The sequence below is a fragment of the Candoia aspera genome, chromosome 14, assembly GCF_035149785.1.
Source record: "Candoia aspera isolate rCanAsp1 chromosome 14, rCanAsp1.hap2, whole genome shotgun sequence".
Lineage (NCBI taxonomy): Eukaryota > Metazoa > Chordata > Lepidosauria > Squamata > Boidae > Candoia > Candoia aspera.
In genome coordinates this window covers 18787910-18811614 of record NC_086166.1, presented here as the reverse complement: position 1 = coordinate 18811614, position 23705 = coordinate 18787910, and the positions used below count along the sequence as shown (strand labels likewise).

At 48.4% G+C, this 23705-nt stretch overlaps 1 protein-coding gene across 1 annotated transcript in view; it reads right to left on the bottom strand.

The window, feature by feature from the left end:
- PRKCB (protein kinase C beta) overlaps positions 1–23705 on the bottom strand; it is a 198289-nt gene that overhangs the window by 124902 nt on the left and 49682 nt on the right. The window contains exons 3-5 of the mRNA XM_063315016.1: positions 22083–22165; positions 5060–5171; positions 2486–2614 (exon numbers count right to left, since the gene is read on the bottom strand). Of these exons, the coding sequence (XP_063171086.1) occupies positions 2486–2614; positions 5060–5171; positions 22083–22165 (324 nt within the window). The remainder of the gene's footprint in view (positions 1–2485; positions 2615–5059; positions 5172–22082; positions 22166–23705) is intronic.

The following is a 23705-nucleotide window of genomic DNA, read 5'->3' as shown; positions in this document are numbered from 1 at the left end:
AAGGCTACTAAGGGTGGATGGAAAAAACAGTCCGTAAAACGCGTCTGCGAAGCTGCTCGGCGGACTTTTGACTGAGAGTGGACCAGGTCCGGGAGGCGCAGCTCGGCCTTAGACTGGGCAGGGTGTGCACACAGCCATGTCCTTGCTGTCCAGCAGGTCACGGAGGAACGGATGGAAAATACAGTTTATTATGCACGTGTTGGTTTAGAGCCGTGTCTCTCAGACTTGGCAACTTCGGCGTGGGTGGACTTCGACTCCCAGAATTCCCCAGCCAGCATGAAGTCCACACATCTCAAAGTTGCCGAGTCTGAGAAACCCTGGTGTAGAGGAAGCGCATGACAAAGCACGGAGGCCTGAACTGTGGAATGCTTTGGGCGAATAGGGAGTTGATGGTTGGTTGCTGAAGGCAGTAAGGGTGGTATGTGATGGAAGTACACACGCAAGGAAATACATGGAGTGCTTCAGCGCGGAGCAGGAAGTAGGACAAGAGTGTGCAACAGCCCCGTAGTTGTCTGATGTGCATGTAGATACATGCGGAAGGAACGCTTGTGGAGATGTCGCAGGTATGTTAGCTGGGGATGTGGACGTACTGTGTGTGGATTTTGGTTTTTGTGTTTGTTTGCTTTTTTGAGGAAATCACGTTGTGGGCTGAGAATCCAAATGATTTGCGGCAAATGTTAGACTCTGTGAGGTCATTGTTAGTACAGGTCAGATAATTAACTGATCAAAGACCAGAGTAGCTGTCCGAGAAAATGCAGCGAATGACTACAAGTTACCTGTAAATGGCCAACATGCTAAAGCCAGTAGATGAAGTTGCATAGCTTGATAGAATGCTTACTAAAGATGGAGAAATACATGAAGAAATTTTACAATGTGCAAATTCTTACAGAAAAAGAGTTCATGTGAGGGTTGGGCATGTCAAGAGAAATATAAAAATAAGTTATATGCAGTGGAAATGAGTTGCATAGGAAGGATATGAAGAGAGAGTCAAGAATATATCAAGAATAAAGGGGTAGTGTGGACTGAATACACAAACGAGTGACCCTGCAGGAAAGAAGTGCACTGACGTGGTCTGGCCATACGGAGAGAGTAAGTGAGGATGGAAGGGCAACACAAACCTATGAAGGAAGTGTGGAAGGACTGAGCGGAAAGGGAAAACCAAGGAAGATGCGGCTGGATCAAACTGGCAAGATCTCCCGAAAGGCTGACCACGTGTCTACAGAACAAAAAGGCAACGCGTGAAGGGCGGGTGGAGGTGGGAAGCAAAGATGTGTTGCAAGGACAGAAGGCATGGAGATGCCGTGGCACTGCTGTTGTACTAGCAATACATCATCTATCCCATATCTGTGTTCTGTGGATCACTGCTTACTACAAAAAGGAACAGTGGGACAGGTATGTATATGCAACGAGATTGCTGGTTTGCACCTGAAAAGGAAAACGAAGAACGTCTGCTGTAGCTTGAGCTTCTGCTCCCAGTGGATGAAGACACAAGGAAGGATATGGAAGAAGCCACAGGTTGGGATATGTGGCTCCCTGGCTTGAATCCTTGGATGGGATGATCTTTCAGCTGCTCATCATTACTAGAGCTGATGATCTTTGTGGCTCAAAAATCAGCATTGTCAGTGTGTGGCCATTTGAAAGAATGAAATAAAATGGCCGTACTGCAAATAAATAAGTGCCGGGATTTTTGCTCTAGACACCTTCAGTCTGAGGGACACACACTCACACTGAAAAGAGAAGCCCTCCCATCTCTGCAGTTTCATGGGCAACTTGAATGAAGGTGGCATTCAAGATAGAGGTGCCCATAGATAAGCTTCCAGCAGATTTCAGGGAAGGCAGGTACCAGAGTTAAGAAGTGATACATTCTTGAAAAAAACAGCACTTAAGGGTTTTAACAATTCTACAGCCCTCTCCCTGAGAAAACCCCCACAACACATTGGAAGAACCTCAGCACAAGACATCTCCAAGGCCCAGATGGCAGGCAAGGCTAATCACCAGATGGGTGTCCAAAAGGCTGGCGCCCATGCCATACAGTCTCTACTCTTCTCTGGAACAGGTATGAGTTGGAATTGGATAATTTGAGAGCATCTTCTGCTGGGGGAAAAAAGAGGCCCTGCATGACCCCTCACCATGCATTTTCAGCTGGGAGACCCAGAGGGAGAAATGCTTAGCGGTGCCCCACGGACCATGGGCTGCCTAGGCCAGCTTCGATGCAGTGATAAACTCTCAGGGTCGTTCACAGCAGACATCACCTGTCTCTCAGAAAAGGCAGGGAACTGACCCAGCAGGTCCTTGTGGAGGAGCCAAGGAAAGCTTGGCTGCCCCGCATGCTTTGGGTCAGCTGCCTCGATATGGAGGAAGGTCTCCCTTTCTAGCCATGCGTCATGGACACGTACAGCCATGAAGCAAAAGCATGAAGTCCTCCATCAACAGGAAGGGAAGGGTTCTGTTTTTCTCCTGTGAATCACTAAAAAGCCAGACTTACCAATAACGGTCAAGACTTCGTTCTCAATGTCTGCCTTGATGTGTATCCGGCCTCTGCGTTCGGTGTGGTCTGTCCCGCAGAGGCTTGGCACGTTCATGACGCAGCGCTTGTGCACGTTCATCATGCAGGCTGAGGCAGAGAGAAAAAAATTTTCAGCCAAAAATAGAAGACAACAAACAAGTGCACCTCCCTGGGCCTCCTCGTATGGGGCTATATTGAGGTACCCGCTGCTTGTTCCTGCACACAAGGCTGAGGGGAGACTTGATGGCATCTTCAGATACCTGAAAGGCTGTCACAGGGAAGAAGGTGTGGACTTCAGCGCCATAGTGCCCAAGGGTAGGACAAGAACCAGTGGGTAGAAGATGGGCAAGAGAGATCCAAACGCAAAGTAAGGAAGAACTGCATGACTCCGGGGGCTATTAAGCAGTGGAAAAGCCGGCCTCCTGGGGCTCCATCACCGGAGATTCTTCAAGCAAAGATTGGACAGCCATTGTCTGGGATGGTCTGAGGATTCCTGCCCTGGACAGGAGGCTGAACTCGGTCTTCTGTAAGACTTCCAAGGCCCCTTCCAGCCCTACGATTCTACCATGCTAATTTGGCACTCTGGGAAAATGCTCCTTACATCTGGAGCCCCTCGAAGGGCTGTAGGTGCTTCTGTCTCACTGCATTTCCTTCTGACTCTTTTCCCAAAAGCACCCCTTCCCAGGGAAATCTGAGAACAAATCCTACTGGGGGTGGGTGGGGCTGGAGAGGGAGCATCACCACAGAGCAACTCCTCCTTCAAACATTAGCCAAGTTTCTTCTCCCTGCAGGACCCCTAGAACTTCATAAAGGCCTGGGAGAATTCCAGGGGTGCAGCTTTCTCTCCCCCAGCCTGTTCCCAGGTTCCTGAATGTCTCTCCCCCAGACCCTAACTAGGAGAAAGCATCCTTAACTCAAACATGTATTTTCCTGGATTCACACAGTTGCCATGTGAGCCCAGGAAAAGACGTGCCTTCTTTAGGAGGCTGCTGAGAAATGTGCCCACCCCCTTTCTGAAGAATCCTTCCCGCTTTGGACCCAAATACCTGGAGGGAACCCCTTTGTTCACAACCTTGGTCTCTGGCCTCTCAGCACATTAGGCAGATGGCTGCGATTCACAGAGTGGGCACTAGGGGTCTCCCTAAGCTCATCTCTTGCAACCGCTGGCCCATCCTTTCCGAGATGGGTCTCCTCCGCCTTCTGCAAGTGGGAGCTTTCGGCCTCCTCTCCCCTCCAGTCCCAGCTCTCCTTTGAGTCACAGAGATCACCAGCCCCGTTAAGGTCCAGAGCTTGCAAGGGAGAGGGTGGCATCTCCTCCTCCCTCCCTGTTCTCTTGTGTCCCTGGGCCTCTCTTTCCTTGCCCCTTTCTTGGCCTTTGATCTGAACTCACAAGAAGGCAAGTCCCCTTCCTCCCTTCCCAGGAACGGAGGGTTCCTCCAGGCAGTTCTGCCTCTTTTGCTTAGTGGAGCAAAACCAACAGCTGCAGTATTTTAAACCTTAACCCTCTCCCTGGTCCCCTTCCCTCCACAGAGGCTCCATCCAGGGTCAGGCTTTAGCAACATGAAAACAACGCTACTGGCTGTTTCTCAAATGCACAAGCCACGCCAGAATGCTACCAGGAGTGCTGTTCCAGCCTTAGTCAGTGATGGGAAGGGGCTGGTGAGGTGGTCTGTGGCTCTGTGGGTAGGGGATCCTTTGCCCTTCCTCAGGAGCATGGTGCTACCGCAGCTTCAAGGTGGCAATTCCAGAGGAGGCAGGAACAAGAGGGATCGGGATTGGGATTGGGGCTGGAGCCTGAGTGCAGGGCTTCATTCCCCCAGGAACCTTCGGGCACTGTTTTGTGTCAAGGGTCTCCAACAGCTCTCCATTTGCTCCTGAGGATGAAACTGGCCTGCAGGTTTTCTTCACCAAGTTTTCTTCACCAACCTGGCAAAATCACCGAGGCTGGCCAGAGGAAAGGCAGCCCCTTGCCCTTGACCACCAGTTCTGGCCTCCAGGGCTGGTTGTGCCCCCGTACTGATTGGGGGTCAGTTAGCCATGCACGTGCAGGTTATCGCTGGGCACGACAACCAAGCGTTTAAAAGAGGGATGAGGTGGGGCAGTGGGGCTCTGGAAGTTACCCCCGAGAGCGGATGTGCCTGGCAGCCTTGCCCCAAACATTAGTGCGGTCGGAAGAAGGCTGACCCAGAGTCCCTTATCTGCCTAAAGGAAAAGCATCGGATTGCGAAAGGATCCCCTCACTCAGACGCAGGACTCCTTCTCATCCCTGCACTGCTAAGCGACAAGACTGCTGGGCACCTCCTTGCGTCCCCCCGCCCTGCCTTGCAGCAGGGGTTGTCTGCATCCCGAGAGGCAGCTCTGTTCCCCGCTAATTCATCGCTTTCTCAGGATGCCAAAGCTGCGGCCGCTCAGGCACGCAGTTCCCCCCCCCAAGTGACCCCTCTGTTCCCAACATTCCCGTGTGCGAACACACCCTCACAAGGGCCTGTGTGGGGAAGGGTGAATGGGAACGGGGGGTTTCCCCGGGACCAGATCTCGACGGCCAGGACTTACTGTCGCATTTCATCCCCTGGTGGATAAGCCCGTACAACAAGGAGCCGCAGTGGTCACAGAAGGTGGGGCTGGAGTAGGTGTGGATCTTGAACTTGTGCTTGCTCCGAGGGTCCTGGAGTGGGAGAGAACGATCGGGTGAGCGCAGCCCCCCCAGCAGGCTTCACCAGATGAGCGAGTAACTGCACGGTGGAATGCAACATCACCACTGCCATCCCTGTTCATACTGGAAATCTCTTCTGCGCTTTCTCAATCGCTCTCATTCAGTTGGACGCAAAATAAATGATTTTTTATTTATTTTTCCAAAGAAGGAGAAAGGTTCAGTGACACTTGCGTGGATGCAATGTACTCTTGCTGGACTCGGGTTCCAAGATGGCTGGAAAGGGGAACCCCTTCTCTCTCCAGGGGCTACAGTGACCCCGACTGCCCCGACTTCCATTCCCAAAGGAGCATTTCTTGGATCGGGAACTGTGGCCAGCAAAGGAGGCTTTGAGGGATGGGAAAATGTGCAGCAAAAAAGCAATTCCAGTGTTATTCATGGCTGAGCTCCAACCCATGCTTTGACATAAATTGGAAAGCATCTTCAAAATGAGGGGAAAACCCTTCTTTGCCATGGAAAAAAATACTGGGAAATATGAGAGACCTGGATCTTCATCACCCTCTACCCTGCCTTTCTTCATCCGGGGCACTTTCTCTGTGGGTCACAGTTCTTCCCCGGAGCTTGTTAGAACCTCACAGTAAAGCTGCCCCCTAAAACCTTTGGGGGGGTGGGATCCAGGCCTTCACACACGCAGGGCTTCACTCTGGGCTGCTTTTAGGCAAGACGCAACACCCCCCCAGTCTGTGGCCCCCTGGCGAGGCACCAAGCCTGTCCCACGAGCGGCACCACCTCCCCTCAAGGGCCCGCCCCAGAGGGAGCATCTTCTCCATGTGGGAACGAAGGCAGGAAGCTGCCACATGCCAGGCCCTGTGGGGGGGGGCAAACTTTTCTTTCATTTCAAGACTAACACTTCATTACTTTGAAAAGCAAAATACCGGTGGAAAATCATTTTGTGCCTATCACAACGCTTATTATTAAAGTCGACTCTATTTCAGTCACTGACCAGCATCTACCCCTAAAGAATCTAGCATTTTACCAGGCAGAAAGTTTATAAGGAAGATGAATGCCGAAAATCTCACATCCATCGCATCCCTAACCGCTTCCTTAGAAAGGATAGTGGTTTGGGCCGAGACCACCTACTCCAATTGGAATCAGACTATTGCTTAATCCATCTTTTCCCAATCTGCTGCCTTCCAGATGCAATGGACTACACTTCCCATTTCCCATGTTTTAGTTCCAACATTCGGCAGGCATGAGGTCTGAAGAAGCCATCCTGCTTTTTCCTTCTTAAAGATTTTATATGGTCTGATAAAACAGCAGAAGGCACAGGAGTGAAGCAGCAGAGGAAAGCGATTCAGTCAAGATGGGGCCACCTCAATGCTTTAGGAGAAGTGAATTACCCAGGTGGGGGACTGCTAGCACAGATGTCTTCAGGACAAGGTCCATCAAGGTTTCTCTCCAGTTCCCTTCAAGTGGATTGTGCCAGCACCCTGCTTGAGCCCATGGCAGAAATCCCACTGGCTTGTTAGGATACTACCAACAATTATGAAACACGTTCCTTCACAGGAACACAGCCTATCTAAATCAGCTGAGGTTTCATGGGAGGGGAAGTGCTGATTGAGCAAAGTAGCCCAACAGCAGGCAGTGGACAGGGCCGGAGGCTTTGGACTTGGATGTCTTTCTTTCCCAGCTGGCATGTCAATGGCTCGTTTGCTCTGGGGACCGAAGCAAGCCAGTGTGAGGAGGGCCGAGTGGAGCCCTTGATCTGCTAGGATGCTCCTGTAGGGCCAACACCTTGGGCTGCTTTCAATAAGAGCAAGTGAGCATCCTTGATGTCTAACAGAAGGTCCAGAAATAGGCTGTAAGTGCAGTTCAGTGCAAGTCCACAGCGCTCCCACCCCGGAGGGGGCCACAGAGATCTCCCCCCTCCAGTTCAAGGCTTCCCTTGTAGGGAGGGGGTTGTTGCCTATCCTGTCTCACCTGATTCTTGAAACATAAAGCGGAAGGGAGGGGAGAAACCCTACATGCTACCATGAGGAAAAACAGGCTGCAGCTCTAAGGCTTTATGAGAAAATGGGTTTTTGAGGTGTGATTGGGCTGAAGGCGAAGAGGCAGCTAAAGCAATCGGATACTGCCCTGTGGCTTTCTTGCCAATGGATCTTGGCCCGCATAATCAGGGTGCCAGGCCTCCAACCTTGAGGGGGTGGAGCCCTAATGGGATTTCGCTTTGCTCAAACTGCTGGACAGCAATTCACTGGGCTTTGGCAAAGTTAATTGCTTCAAATCGCACAGAGGCTTCAGTCTGAAGCAACCTTCCTTTGAATTCATAAATGTTCCAGATGCTCCTTTTAATGGCTGGGCTTAGCAATGAGAAGCCAGAAAAAATGGAGGTCAACAACAATTAACCTGCTTTCAGCAACCATCAGGCACTCTAGGTCACTAATTAAGCAATGCCCTTCAGAGAAAAATCTCTGCTTCTGAGGGAGATTCCGTTCTTCGAGAAAGCAACACATAGCACTCCTGTGGAAGATCATGGGCCAGGTTCATGGTGGGCTCCCTCATCCTTCTTGGCTTCTGGGCTTCTTGCAAAGAAGGTGAACCGGGTGGGTTTCGTCTTCATCAAGGATAGCATCTCAAATCTAGTCAAGCAAACAGGTCGCAGTCAGCAGCACCACTGCTATCAAGAGGCCAAGGTATCTGCTGGCCCAGGACCTCCCGCCCTCAACAGCAAAGTGGAAGGTGATGCCCTCGTCTGGACTGTGTGAAAAAAGCCATCATTGCACTGGCATCCAACTTTATGTCCGGGACAATGAGAAACTACTTTCACTGCACCCAAGGAAGGACGTGTAGGACAGTGGGGGGCATACATCTCTGTCTGGATCACAGTGTGCCCCTGAGCCCTTGCTGACAACAGCGTGCAGGACTGTGGTTTAGAAAAGTAAGACCAGGGATATTTAAAGCATGTTGCAGTAAAGACACCTGTTTTGTTTTATTTCTGAATCTGGTCCTCTGCCCTTTCTACCAGCCTTTGCCCATCTTAACATTTCTCCATCCACTTTCCCATCCTCAGTTAATGTCAGCCCCACCAGGTGGACTGACCAGACCAAGAAATCAACTCCACCTGAAGGCTAAAGCTAGGTAACATTCCTGCGTATCTCCACCACAGCCAGTTGCCTTCCTCTCCACGGTTAACCTTCTACTGAGGTGCATCTCCTTGCTCCAATGTTATGCCGTATACCTGCATAACTTCAGATCACCCACTCCACTTTCCCTGTCAACAGAACTTCCCTGGCCTCTGATACTTCTTGTTCCATCATATAAACTGTGCAACATTTGCCACAAATCACTTGGGTACTCGGCCAACAGCACAGCGGCGTCTGCACATAAAGCGAGCACACGCTCATGTCCCTGGCTAACACACCTGCAACACCCCCACAAGCACTCATCCATCTCTAAATAAGCTAAAAAACCAGGGGGACATGACACATCTTTGTCTTACTCCCTTCCCAGTGCTGAATCATTTGACAAGCGTTCCATTTATCCCCGTGAAAGCTTTGCTTCCACCATAAAGAGTTCTTACCACATTTAACAAGCAACCTTTCTCTCCACGTTGCACACAAAACATTCCACAATTCAAGCCTGTGATTGCTTCCCATGAATTAGAAATACTTCTGTTGACCCAGCCCCAGAGTGCAGCCAGGCATCCTGTTCCTGTAGCAGGGATCCCCCAACCTATACCTCGGCTTTGAAAAGGTATCTGATCACCGTGCAAACTGATCACACGTCTCTGCTTTCTAAACAGCCTCAAACCCATTTTAATTTAGTTTCTGTAAGGACAACCCATGCTCTCCTGCTGCAAATGTCTGGAACTTGGCCCAGCTCCAAGTCTGAAACACATGTGGCCTGGTTTTCACCATGGGTTTCCTTGGCACCCCTGTCTCCACATGGTGCTGCACAGGCATGACGGGGGTGTGGGGGGTGTGACGGAAGTCCCTTTCCTCCCAGAGGAGAACCAAAGAGAATTCCCACCCACTCCCCTCCCCAGCCTGGCCTGGCCTGGCCTTGCTGTCCATCAGGTGATCCGCTCCGCTCCTCCTCCTCCTCCGTCCGGCCTCGGGGCCCTCTCCTCCCTTGCCTCCGGAGCACCTTCACTTGCACGTGGCCCGACGTGCCCCTGCTGCTTTTTCACATCTGCCGCAGCACTGAGTTATTTCTCTTTCTGGCAGCACAGGACTGGCCGAAGGTGGGGAAGGGGACTCAACAACAGTGCCCTGAGCTGTCAGAAATCGATCAGGAGCCACAGATTCTCGCCTTTAGCAATTAATAGGATCTGAACCAGTGAAGCCCGGAATGTAGTCAAAGGACTGATGAGGAAGCAGACAACTTCAGCATGAACAGAAATGCCACAGCAGCGCTTGGCTGACCTACTCTGCACCGGAAGATAAGCGGGGTTGGGCCGAGTTAGTGCTGGGATGGAATCTCAGGGCTGTGGGTTCAACCAGGTTGCTGACAAAAAGTCCTGGGGGAAGACAATGGCAAGCCATTTCCCTAACATTCCCAAGGACACCACGTAGACCTGCCCATGATGGTGTCCCCAAGAGTCAAGCTCAACTGGAAGGAGGTCTAGAGATGAAAGCCACACTGGGGAGCAAGGACAACTCTCCGAAACCTGCCTAGGTCTTACCATCACTTCTACAGTTGCTGACTGAAAGAAATCAAAGACCTCCTGGCCAGCATGAAAGGCAAGGGGTTCCCAAAGGGTTTTCAACCACAATTGCCCTTGAATTTCAGAAGTAAGCGACCTTTTAGGCCCCCAGCAGCAGCTGGCTTGGACATCAGAAGCAGCGGGGGTGGGCAGGGGAGGTGTCCCATGGCCTGGTGGGATGGCAGAGCACAGGCCCTGCGACAGGCAGCACTGGGCATCCTTCTGCTTTCCTGCCCTGCAGCACAGGACAAAGAGATTTCACTCTCTCCGAATGCTTTCTCTAGGCCTGGCTACCTTCCCTGTTCCCAAAGGTGCACTGTCAATCAAAGGAACAAAAAAGAGGTTTGCAGTCTGCCACAGGTCTAAACAATGGGTTCTTCCAGTCTTACTGCTTGGATAATACAATGGCTATTCACACCCATAATTCTGATAAGAGAAAACCACAACACTGCTTGGAATCTACCACTGGGAAGCCAGTGGTAGATTCCTATCGAGCCTATAATGAAGACCATGATATGATCCTGTCTGCAATGCTCCTCTGAACTCACTGCAGACCAGAAATCTGGCAATGGAAATGCTCTGGAAATGAAATGGAGCAGATTCAGCTCTTCCAGGGCCTCCCTGCTGCACAGCTGACTTCTGTCATTAGGCCAGGCTGCAAAACCCCTGCTTGCCCACTCGCTTTGCATGGAATCTGAAGAAAATGTCCCTGTGCAACCTTTCCCTCTCCCCATATTCACTGGAATGTAGAGCCAGCAGCACTGGCTCCTCCCAGGTGGCAGATGGATGCCACCGGTTTGGCAGGGCTCCCCCCATTTGATCATTTTTCAAATGACATTCAGGATTTCAAACTGGTAAAAGACACAAAGATGCAATTAATGTGCATTATCTGCCTGGAATGAGAAAGCAAATAAGAATAAAATCAGCACTATTCTTTAGATGCAAGGAGAGAGAGAAAAGGGAAACTGAAGGGCTTTTAATACAATCATGCTTTTTGAGAGATATGGAAGGAAGGAAGGAAGGAAGGAAGGAAGGAAGGAAGGAAGGAAGGAAGGAAGGAAGGAAGGAAGGAAGGAAGGTTCTTCCACAGAAATGGGTTGGATGTAGAATATACTGTATGTTTATGTGATGCACAGGCAAGAACAGAAAAGGACAACGGAGCCTAAACTGTTCCATCTGTGGTCTACAATCCTGTTATGGAAGCCAGTCTACATCCTGGCATACTACAGCATGAGCACAGCAATAAGCTTGGCAGCATTTGGGGTCTCTCCTGAGTAAGGTTTCAGTGTGGAACTTGCCCCATCACAGGCTAGAATATAATTGCAAGCAATGCCAAGCTTGCTTGTTTTATACATGAAGGGAAAAACCATGTTACTTTTTCTTACAAAATGTGGGTAATAGTAACATGGAATGTCATGCTTGAAGTTAAATGTATCCAGGGCCCCAATCTGTGCACCTTCTCAATTCTGTACACAAACACACCCCAAATTTATGCCCCAAAATGCAAGCATTTGGCAGCAAACACGAATTTGGGGAAATCAGAGCTGCAGCCTCAGACAGAAGATTGGCAAGCAAAGCTGTGAACCTGGCTTAACCGAAAGGCAATTATCACACAGCAACTAATGAGATTAAAGCGTTGACATGTTTTTTGGGGGAGATGGGCGATGATGGAAATTTGAAATATAAATAAACAAACAAACAAACAAATAAATAAAATGCTGACCACTTCCATGGTACAAGGCTGCCCCCAGGTACAGGAAGCAACAATCAGGTCTCTCTGGTTTGGGGATCACATCCTTTTCAACAAGAAACAGTATTTTGGAAATGACCATATTGCATTTTTGTTGCTGGACGTGCAGTGAAACTAATGCTTTATTTAAATATCTTGTTCCATTTTAGTAAGGAGCAATTACATGTATTGACTCAGCCTTGAGATTTATCTCAGTCACATGGGAGTTGACTTTTGGATAGAGAAAATGAATGCATAATCAAAAGACTTATTGTTTAGCACTGGAAACACGAATATATGGCTCCAGCTATTTGATGGTTTGCAGAATTGATTCATATAGATCAGCCATGGATGACTATAATGAATCAAGGCTTCAATTGATCAATATACAGTATTTATGTCTGTAAAATATATTTTGTATGTTTTTGTTTCTTACTTTCAGTTTTCTTCTTCTTTTATAATTTTGTATATTCTTTTTCTTCATTTTTTGTATTTAATTCATTAAAAAAAAGGAAAACCAAAAACAACCAGGTCTCCATGGGCAATCAAACAAAATGCCAGGAGGTCATTTGGGAAGAAAAATTCCCTCATAAAAAGCCACATAGGAACTGAAACGAAAATGAAAGCTGGCAAGATAGTTTCCCAACAGAGAAACCACCAGGAGCAAAGGAGTAAGTTATTTATTTATGTATTTTTGGGATTTGTCTGCCACCTGAAACCAACTGGCTCTCAGTAGCTGACAGTAAGCTTGGGATCCTCTTCAGGACTGTCCTGCCATGGAGCATGGCCTCACCAAAAAAAAGGAGGCCACATTTTCATCAGGCCTGCAAATTATGCTCATTCCAAGCCCAGGGAGAGAGACCAAGTGGCCAAGGATGGGCCTACAAATGTCAAAAGAGTAGCTTCCCAAGTTAGTGGGGTATGCTTCAGTGTCCAGAATAACTTTGCATCTGAAACAGTGTTTCTCAGCCTTGGCCAATTTCAGATGTATGGACTTCAATTCCTAGAATTCTGGGAGTTGAAGTCCACACATCCAAAAGTGGCCAAGATTGAGAAACACTGATCTAAAAAGTAAATTTGATGCACAGTTCAGTTCTGATTAGACACCATTTCTGTACTGCAATTTAATACCCAGATTTGTATCACACCCAAAATATGGGTTTTTCTACATAGAGAGTCTATATCTTCACTTGGCAGAAAATTAGTTTTCTAATATTAACCTAATGTATTGTACCTTACAGCACTCAAGTCCAGCTGCTGCTCAGAAGTGGGAGCCCCAAGGCAGGTGGCTGTCCAGCCCTTGACACACCAGAGAAGGAAAGTCTTCTCAGAGGTCCAAGGCTGGGCAGGTGGAATGGTGGAAACAAGAAGCGGCCCAAGGCCTTCAGCCATGTGGAACCCACCAAGGTTCTTTGCCTGCTGGAGCTGCAGCTGAATGCAAGAAGTCAGCCCTTGTTTCCCCTTGGTTTCCCTTCAGAGCTGCAACCAGGCTGGGAGGCTTCTCTGGACTCTGGAAACTGTGGGCAGAGGAAAGGGAAGCTGGCAGAACCTGCCCTTCAGACAACTCTGAACAGGATGGATGTGGCCACATTCCAAGAAGCAGACTACTGCAAACTTGACTGATGAGCAGAGAAGCTCCAGGAACACGTGCCCAAGGCCTGGGTTCAAAGACAGCTGTCCATGGTCCACCCCACCACCCCAAAGCCCTGCAGAGGAGGCTTTGCTTGTTCAGTAAGGTTTGCAAACACAAAGTGATTTATGGCCTCTAGACTGAACAGACTCTATTAACTTCAAGAAATCTCACAATAAAAAAAATTATTATACCCTAAAAAAGGGTATTGCCTTGTTATTGATTTAATATAAATAAACATATATCACTAAATTTGTTATGTTCTAATATTTGAGCATCACTGGTTTCCTTTGTAATATAATCCATATCTATGTATTTTATTTTATGCATTTACATACAATTTTCTGAGAAGGGGACCACAGTTCCACCAGACTGTCCAAGGGGTCCATGGCACAAAAAGGTGAAGAACCCCTGATCTGGGGGGTTCTTGGAGGTGGGCCCTCTTGATAGTTGCCCCCCATCTCTGCCACAGCCTCTCTTGGAGATTCAACATGTCCCATTTGGGGGGTTTAGGAAAGCAATCAAAACTGGGTTACTTCAGGAGAGGGAGAGCCGAGATATTTTCCTCTTGGGGTTGAGAACATGATTAGATGGATTTTTATGGCTCCTTGGGCTCACTGGGGCAGCCTTCTGTTTCTTTCTTACGTATGTATGTATTTATTTATCACATTTATATACATTTATATTTATTTATCACCTTTATATATTTCTTAGTTATTTCAATACAGTTTACCCACAGTAAGATTGTAAACCGCTCAGAGGAGGTTAGCGACTAAAGCAGTGTATAAGCCTGATAAAGTAAAGAAAGGCAGACGTAAAAATGTGTTCTGCATCTGGCATTGCTATTCGTTTCAGTCCTGGTTGTTATATTGATGCAGTTTATAGTATGGCTTTGCATATAATTTTGTGTTCGTGCTTATTGCAAACCACTCTGAGAATTTTATGTTAGGTGTCAGTAAGCTAATGATATTAATAAGTAAATAATAACTATTAAATCTAATAACCCTCCATGGGAAGCTGAGGGCCAACTGGAAGCTTTTAACTGCCTCAGTCTTGCCTATGTTTGCCTGAACACCAAACGAACAGCAGCTGATAACGCCACCAGTTCAGGCCAAACCCTGGAATAAAATCCAGGCTGTTTTCTTTTTCCTCTGTGCCTCAGATTACTCAACGGAACTGACGGAGGAAACATCTGTGTGGCTCCTGATGGATTTATGCCTTTCATAATCACGACGGAGTTATGGACGGCTGCCTCGAATCACTGCTTTTTTCTGGACGGAGGGATCTCTTGGGAAGGCTTCACATTATGTACTCTTATATCCTGAGATCAAACGAAGTGGAAGGAGATGACTTCTTACGATTCTCTCCCGATGCTCTCTACTGAGAGTTTCTTAAAATGCACGTTACTTAAAACACTTGAGACTGAAGCCTGAGCTGCCTCTTGAACCCACTACTTCTGCTCCCCTCAGCCCAGGATGATAGGAGGGTGGTGGCTTTGGGGCCAGGGCAAGCCAGACGGCTTCAGAAAGAGCACGAATTCTGCCAGCTCCTCTGTCATTTCTACAGCAGCTCCTGGGCTGCCCCCGGTTTCTGCAAAAGACCAGCAGGAGCGGCCCTTCCATCTCGGCCAGCATGATGGCAAAAAAAAGGGGAGGGGGAATTTACTCCCCACAGGAGGAGCAGAGGCAGCGAAGGCTAAGAGGAACTCCTTCTTGCCCATTTTGGCTCCACTCATAGCCATGGCCAGAGCAGAGCCACTCCACAGGCCCCACGGACAATCGCTGAGCATGGAAGGAGGACCTTCTGGTGTTCCAGCAGGGCTGCCCTGCAATGTCCAAGGTAGCTTAAGGGGACCCTTCTCAGAGTAGAGGGGCGAGAAACAGCAATTAAGACCAATGCTTCCCCTGGCCTATTAGTCTTCGGCCTCCTGTCAGCCCTGCAACAAGCCCATGGTGTGCACTACGGAAGGACTCCGGTGGCTTCACTCTCCGCTGCACAGAGCCAGGCCCGGGGGAGGAGCGATTGCCAAGGCCTCTTCCCAGGATCCGGGCTGGCTGGCGGCCTTCTTGCCCCTCAGGATGGTCGTGGCAAGGAGGGAGGAGCACTCATCATGCAGCAAGAGGGAACATGAGGCTATCCAGAGCATTAGCTGGAGCATCTGACCCTCCAGTGTTTTCCACTGGTGGGGCAGCTCTGGGGCTGCTGTCCTGGGGCTGGCAAAGTCCGGAAGGGATGCAAAATGGGCAGATTTGCTTCAAATCACAAATAACTTCATGTACCAACAATCAAGCACCTCTCAAGATGAAGGAGTTCTTGCCCATCCAACCGCTTTCTAGTCCTCAGGCAATTGCTATAAATGACAACAAGCTCACTGTCATGAAAACAGTCAAAGATGCTGCTTCGGAAGCAAGAACATGGTGGTAAAAGCAAAAGAATTAAATATGATTCATTCCTAGCTCAGCTATTTTCAACCAATGAAAGGGGGCAGTGGGGGGCTTTGTAGCCTTGTGGGGAAGAAATAGAAGGGGGTCTCGCCTATAAGCCTCACTGAAACAAATGGCCTTCCTTTCCACCGACCAAGCCCCCACGTGCTCAAGCACAAACCTGACAGCCCTGCTTGGGGATTCATTGTCTGATGGGTGGGCACGTTCCCCATGACACCAAAACAGACCCATGGCAGAAGATTTCCACAGCCTTGGCTGCAGGGCTGCCCGATGCCAGAATATGCATTTACAGGGGAGAGCTGCATGTCGATTATTCCGCTGCAGCGTTATCTGCTCATTACCCCGCCCCCCCTTCACACACTTCCTTACTGGTAAACGAGGGGACATTTGCCAGGCCTACAGCAATCCTGCTTAGCGGAGAACATTAAAGCAAACGTCAGATCGAAAGTGGAATCGCATTTTGCTCTCGGCTCAGTCCTCCTTTGCCCTACTTACACCAGCTTCCTTTTGAAAACAGGGCCTTTTTTCTACAGATTCAGTTCACGTCTCCATCCAACTCTTCATTCATTCATTCATTCATTCAAGCAGAAGGAAGCACTGCAGAGCGGCCCACCTGGACTGAACTCGTTTTTCCCCTACACCCTGCACAGAACGTCCCAGGAAGGATGAGTGGGAAGGGTCTCTTGGGTCATTTGGCCCAACCCAAGCGCAGGAATCCACTAAACAAGCATTTCCCCAAACGGGTGGGCGGCCCACAGTTAGTCCTTGTGCAGAAGGATCCAGCTCTCACAACGTACAGGGTGGATCACTCTCCCCCCCCTCTGGCAAGAGCACTGCGGCCACATTTCAGAGAGCGTTTGATGTCGGGTTTCGCAAGAGTGGACAAGTCAAGGGCTGTCTGAGTTCTCGATACACGAAACATACTCAGAACTGAAATATCATTTGGAATGCAAACATCCAGAATATGCAAATAAGTCTGTAGCTTCTTTCTTCAATTAAAACCACGTGTTATCTTCCATCTAGGCCCTGCCTATGCAGCATATTCGTAAAGTATGATGGGTTAACAATGATAATAATATTTTGAATGATGGGTTAGAAAATATTTTTTTAAATGTACATGAGGGTTTTAATTGTTTTCATGGGGGTTTTGTTGTTGTTATTGTTTGATTGTTTATTTGTATCTGCTTTGGGGGATTTCTAACTACGGGAGTCACCCTGAGTCATGTATGTGAGATGGGCAACTTATACAAACTGGATGAATGAATGAATGAATGAATGGTGGCAGCAGAAAGAGTTTGGAGTATCAAAAGAAAGGAGTATCTTGACAATCTGAAACAATGGGCAGAAACCAGCAATATGAATTTCAACAGGGACAATGAAAAACCTTCCACTTGGACAGGAAAAATCAAAGCCACGAGTATAAGATGTGGGAGACCGTACTGAGCAGTGGTGAATGTGAAAAGGGCGTCTGGAAGAAGCATGAGCTGAACATGAGCCAACAGGATGATGCAGCTACCAAAGAAGAAGCAAAAAAGCAAACAAATCCTAGGTGGGCATCCACAGAAGTACCACGTCAAGATCACAGGCAATCACTGGTCAAACCACACCTAGAATATTGCAGCCAGTTTTGGGTTGCATATTTTAGGAAGGGCATTGACAGACCGAACCATGTCCAGCAGAAAACGATCAAAATGATGAGAGGAACCGGAAACAACAAGCTTATGAGGAACGGTTGGAGGGACTGGGTCTGTTCAGCCTTGAGAAAGAAAGGGGAGATGCGCTAGCCGTCCTCCAGTGTCTGCAGGGCTGCCATGCAGAGGACAAGGCCTAACGCTAAAAGCTGTTTGACCGCGGAAACAAATCCGCATTGGGAGACAGTGGGCTGCCCTTCCCTGGAGGTCTTGAAGCTGAGGCGGGATGGGTGTCTTCTGGGAATGCTGGAGTGGGGGGGTTCCTGCCGGGGATTGGAAAGGAGCATCTGTGAGATGACTTCACGTCCGTATGCTCTATGGTCCATGAGAATTCTGCTAAATAAAATGAAAAATGCACTTTCTTTGTGTTGGCTCCATATGACACTTCCATACTAATACTTGGCTCAGGTTTTCTGCATGCTATTGACAAAAAGTTAATACTTCCTGCATTGAATGTTGTTATCACATTCCAGGTCTATGGGAAAAGGCAAGCAAATCAGCTGAGTTCCCTGTCTTTATCCAACGGTTCAGTGGAACATAAAACTGAAGATACAGCAAAAAAAATTGAGAAAACATTCAAATACAGACCAGTCCATTTTTTACAAGCAGATGAAGGCCCTGACAGAACAGACAGCCACGCTGATCTGTTCTGTTAGACACGACTGGGAAGGCTCCTCTCAAGAAGTACTTTGGCCAGTGAGCCACTTCCAACAAGAACAAGTGCTGATGAAATGATTGAGCTCATCCGTGAATGTATCGTTCAAAGGCACCCTGACCAGAAAAAAACAATTGGAAGGGGTTTGAGCAAAGACGGGTGCTGTGCCGGGAGAAGTCCTTCCTCCTAGGGCCAAACTGCACCACCAGACCGTGCATGGCCCACTAGAAGAGGCTTCAGTGATGTGAAAAATGTGCCCTTGCATTTGAATTCCACTCTTCAAGAATGTGCGATTTTTTTGATTTGCACAAAATCTTACCCTTTACGCTGCAGAAATTGTACTGCTTTCTACAAATAATTAGGAAGTAAACATGAGCTCTGAGGTTTGATGACTATCAAAAAGAAACATCTTTAAATAACTCTTTAAAAAGAAAGATTAAGCTTTATTGTTCTTGGAGTGACATCCTCCATTAGCAAAAGATGTTCTGCTTGAATGTAAAGACAGATTTCATGAATTTGATTGGCTAACAATGGTGGCTTACTTGACATATTTTGACTTTTAAGTGAGCTAAAACTGGATTTAAAAGGCACTAAAATTAGTACTCTCAAAGTTCACAAAAAAGTTGAAATAACAATTTAAAAACTTTGTTTACGGACAAACCAAGTTGATAAGAGGAAATTTAAATCTTTTTTTCTACTTTAACTGAATTACAGGAGAAATATGGTGAAACTAATACCTTAGAAATGATTTCTGCATGAGTTAACATCAATCTGAAATGAATATTTTCCACATTTTTCCAATGTGGATTAACAAGCCATTTATCATTGACCCTCAAGATGAGAAAAACACAATTGACAACATCAGAAGTAAATTCATTAATTGAACTTTCCTGTGATGCTGCCTTAAAAGAAATGCTGAAAAACTGTCCTTTGTTATAATTGCTTGAACTGTAGACGTGAATATTCACACCTGTATGAAACAGCAATTTCTTGATGTCTTCTGTTGCAACATATAAATATGGCATGGTTTTTCTTCCTTGGTTTTCTTCAAAAATAAGTATAGAAATAAACTGAATGTTGACCCAGATTTGAGAACAAAACTGTTCTTTTGCTCCTGACATAAAGTAACTATTTAATACAAAACTTCACCTATCCTCTCTCCTTCTTAGTTATTTAAAAGCTATGAAGTGCACCCATAATCAGTGCCTTGTAACTTGTAGATTTAAATAACGAGTGAAAATGTACAGTATTTGTTTTCACTGGGTTTTATATGGATTTATATTTTTAAGTAGCAAAAAAGATATTAAAAAACCAGACCCTTGCAGCTATGTACAGTAAAGCTGGAGGACCTCTGGGCTGAACCCTCCCCTAGAGGTGGCCCTCCAGCCCCCTCTCAAAAACACCCGCCAAGGGGAATCCACTTTTGTTCTAGGCAAACAAGTCCACTCCTTGGGAGCCTGCACCATCAGGAAGTTCCTCCTAATCTCTTCGATGTTAACCCTTGTCCTTGTCCTGCCCGACTGCAGGCTCAACAGAGAACCGGTCCGCCTTCTCCCGCACTTTTTAAAATTTGGTTTCTTCATTCCCTCTCTTGCGCTTGATGGCCTCCTAGGTATTGTATCTCCCCTCAGCCTCTCCTGAAAGCTGGACATGCCCAGCAGCTTCAATGCTTTTTCCCGGGACCTGCGTTTCAAGCCCCTTTTCACACAGGCAGCTCTTTCCTGAAGCTGCGCAGCTTCTCCCGGTCCCTCTTAAAGGGCAGCACCCTGCAGTCCTACAGGATGCCACATTTCTTACCTCTGTCGGGCATTAGAGGAGCACGTGATTTCTCCCAAGTAAGGCAGGCAGCTATTTCCTGAGTAGCCCAGAAATGGGGCCTTCTTCTCCCCACCAAAGCCAGCAATAACTCTGCTGCTCTTGCAGGCCACAGCCCCACCACATCCGTTGCCCAAAGCCAGTGCCACTGTCAGTGTAGGGGGAGAGACAGGCTCTGACATGCACGCATGGCCCTTCGGAGGCCTTCAATGGCCTGCCTGCATTCAGGCTCGACGAGGAGCCGGGCAGCTGTATCGGGCATCAAGTAGGCCCACGGGGAATGGAGCCCTTCAGGGCAACGGCAGAGGTTTCTCCGGAGGAACTGCTGAGCAGAGCAGCTTCATGGAATAACGGAGATGCCAAGCTCTGATGGAAGGTGGCCGGGGCAGATCAGTGGAGGACCCACCGTCTGATGATCCAAAAGGTCTTGACATTGGAGAGCGGCACCGTCTGTCTCCTGGCCAGGAGGGCTGAAGAGAGAGTATCTTGTGGTGGGGGAGGCAAGGCCAGGTTCAGATGGGGGGATGCAGCTAGAGTCAAAGATGCCATGACTGGCACTCACAAGAATATATCATTCAAGCACCATCCCTATATTCAGCACAGAGTCCCTGAAGCCCTTGCAGGATCCCTTAATCTGCTCAGGATCAGGGATCAAGTAAGCAGGAGGGGAAGGGAGAGAACTGCAGGGGAAAAAATCTCCCCCCCCCCCCGCAACTCCTCACTGCCTGGTGGAAGAGCAACAGAGCAGTCGGGAGAGTGTGGAGGCTGAGGCCCCACTCAGTTGACTAGACACCTGCCCCAGCCCACCTCGGTCAACTTTTTCAAAAAATTGCTCCATAGCTGCCTGACAGCTGGCCTGCAAGGACAGTCATCTGGGTGTATTTTGGTCTGCTCATCACCCAAGTCTAAAAATAGAGCCTGTTGGAGCAAGGAGGTTCATCAGCACCTCCCAATCAATCACAGTGGCAGCCTCTGATATTAGCTCTTCCCCACTGTCAGCGCATCACGGGGGGGGGGGGGGGGGGCTCTGCCTTGGTTGGTGCCCAGAATGTGGATTCGCTCCAGATTTTCCAAAGACCGCTGAAAGCAGAATCTGTGTTTTTATTGTTTAATTAATTACTGGGTTTCTAGCTAAAAGGGGCTTTAGGTACCATTTATAGATATGTATAGAAGTTTGGAATTTGGCCAGAGAAAAATGTGAGCATTTTGCTCCAGACTTATTTCGCATCTTGCATTTCCCCCTAAAGTTTCAAGACCCCAAGTTTTTAGTGTGCCATTGTGACAGGTTTCACAATTCTGCACCTCCCAGTTCACCTAGAAGTGGCCTCTTTCGTTGCTCTCACAGGAATGAGCCTGCCAAGAGCATTCCTGGATGAAACCTTCAGCCACACCTTCGGGGCTCCATCTTGACTTTTTTGACCACACTATGCAGACACCCCTGAGTGGCAGGCAGCTTCCACAGGAAATGGAGGAGGGGTACCGGGAAAACTGCCCCTGAGCAGAGAGGCTCCCTTTCAGCACGAAAGGTGTACTCTGCCTCCTAGCCTGGTATAGACTCAAAACAGCATTTTATAAACCAAACACAGAATATAGAAGTATATCTGGGGAGGCCAAGCCCAGAGTAAGCTGAAGGGGAAGGGGCAAGAAAATCACAATGGTGCCCATGGCCATGCGATCAAAGCCCCACCCCTTTTTCATGCATCATGACTCCCCCTCCCTGCAGACACCCCCTAAATAAAGATAACTTTTCTGCATGGAGTCCCAGATTCATCAAGCCCCCTGAACCCAGACAGGCCTTGATTTAGTTGTTCCGGCTTAGCCTCCCCTTCCTTTTTCAGATGGGTTTGGGCTGAAAAATCACACGTACACACACACACACACGCACACACCGCAAGGCACTTGAATGGGATTAACTAAACCAGCTGCAAAAGCTGTTCAAGGAGTGTGCATTCACATCTGTGGTGCTAGATCCATGGACAGAATTTCCCCCTGTTCAAATCAAACCACACAGAATGTGCAATTTTTAGTTTTTAGACCTGCCTCAGCAGCACAGCAGCCTCCAAACAAACCCAGTTTACTTGACTGTTTATATTCTGCCTTTAGGTTGTGTCGACCACATTCCCACCTTCCCTCCAGAAAGGTTCGGTCAAAGGGAGGCCCCAAAGCGCCCCAGGAGCACCCCCAGCGGAGAGTGGGCTCCGTGGCCTCTCGGCATCCCGCTTGGACGCTCCCTCTGTCTTCAGCTGGGCTTACTCACGTCAGAGGCAGGGCCCTTGTCGGCTCCCGGGCAGGAGAAGGTCACAAATTCATGGCACCTCTTGTGGACAACGAAGCAACAAACTGCAAGGAGAAAACAGAGGAAACTGCTGGTTAACAGGGGGAGTGGGCTCCTGGAAAAGGGCAAGGGGGTCTTCAGTCCAGCCCAGCGATAATCTTTGGGGTGCCCCACGTGATTCCTGCCACTCTGCTTGCTGCATCTCCTGCAGCCCACATCAGGATTTTGCATTTAATGTGGATTTGAATGGCAAGACTAATTTGTTTCCTATTCTTTAAAAAAAAAAGATGAATTTGTTTAATTTACGACTGTAACAAGATTATCCCTCAACTCTATGTGCATGGTGTGTATGTATAACAACACACCTAGCAAGGGAGATAATTCATGAACAGGTTTGGAAGAAAATCCATTCATCTGTGCGAATTAGTGGCCAGCAGGATCGGACTTTGCAGGGGCCTTTCCTAGCCCTCGTGGCCATGGTCAGTAGCCAGGATGGATGGGAATCTTAATCCAAAACAGCTGGAGACTGAAGAAAGGTGCCCAAGGGATAAGATTAAGATGTTTTTTTATCTGCTACTCTCATCCAAACAATGAACCCCGACTCGGCTGTTTGTGCCCAGGACCAATAATGGAACAAGAGAGAGGGACTGATCTTCAGCCAGGTGTCCCCAAGCTCCTGAGTGAGCGACTCTGTGTGTGTGTGCTGACTAACGGCACGAAATGCCCGTCGACCCTTATGCACTTGACCAGCAATTTATAAATGGCAAATCACTGATTTGCCCAGAGAGACCTGCAATCCCTGGGCAATCCAGGAGCACAGCTAATCCAGAAATGCCAACATCAGTCGACAAGCTGGTATGGGGGTACAAGCAACCCTGCTCACCAAGAATCCAGGTTCACCCACCCATCTGCAACAGTGAGTCCTCTAGCTTTTTACAAACAAAATGTATTATAAAACCACTTAAAACACTTAAATAGTTAAACATAAATAAAAACAAAATCGCAAGAGGGTTAAAATCAGAATGTTATAGAGGGTGCAGCCAATGCGCAGGGTCCCTGCTGCCAGTAGGAGGACATTGGTAGGTGAAGAGCTACAGATGAAAATGTATATATCGAAAAGGTCGAATGCATAAAAAATGAATTTGGCTCTCACAATTCAAAACCATAAAGATCCCCCGCTGCAAATGCCAGAGCAGGCACGGCCAGCCCTGTTCTGTGCCAGGGGCTGCCCTCCAGATGTCTGCTGAGGACCAGCAAAGCCACCCGGGGCAGACTGGGAGCGCTTGGCCTTCTTGGCAGTCGATCAATCTAGCAGGCTGCCGGCGGTTCTTGCCGCAAGGCTGACCATTGTGAAAGCAGGCCGTTTCATTTTCAAATGAGCTCCAGCTGCACACTCTGATCCCGAGCCACCTGCTGCAGCCTGAACAGTTCGATCTACCCCAGGCAATCCCGCAGACTTTGCTGGGCAGGGGTAAAGATGCAAAAGTGTGCAATGCTGCGCCCCCCTGGCACTGCATCTCTTCATGCTGCCACTCGACCTGCCGGCAGACGAGAAGAAGAGGCCCTTGGGAAGAGGGGGACAGCACGTCCGACGGTAGCGAATCA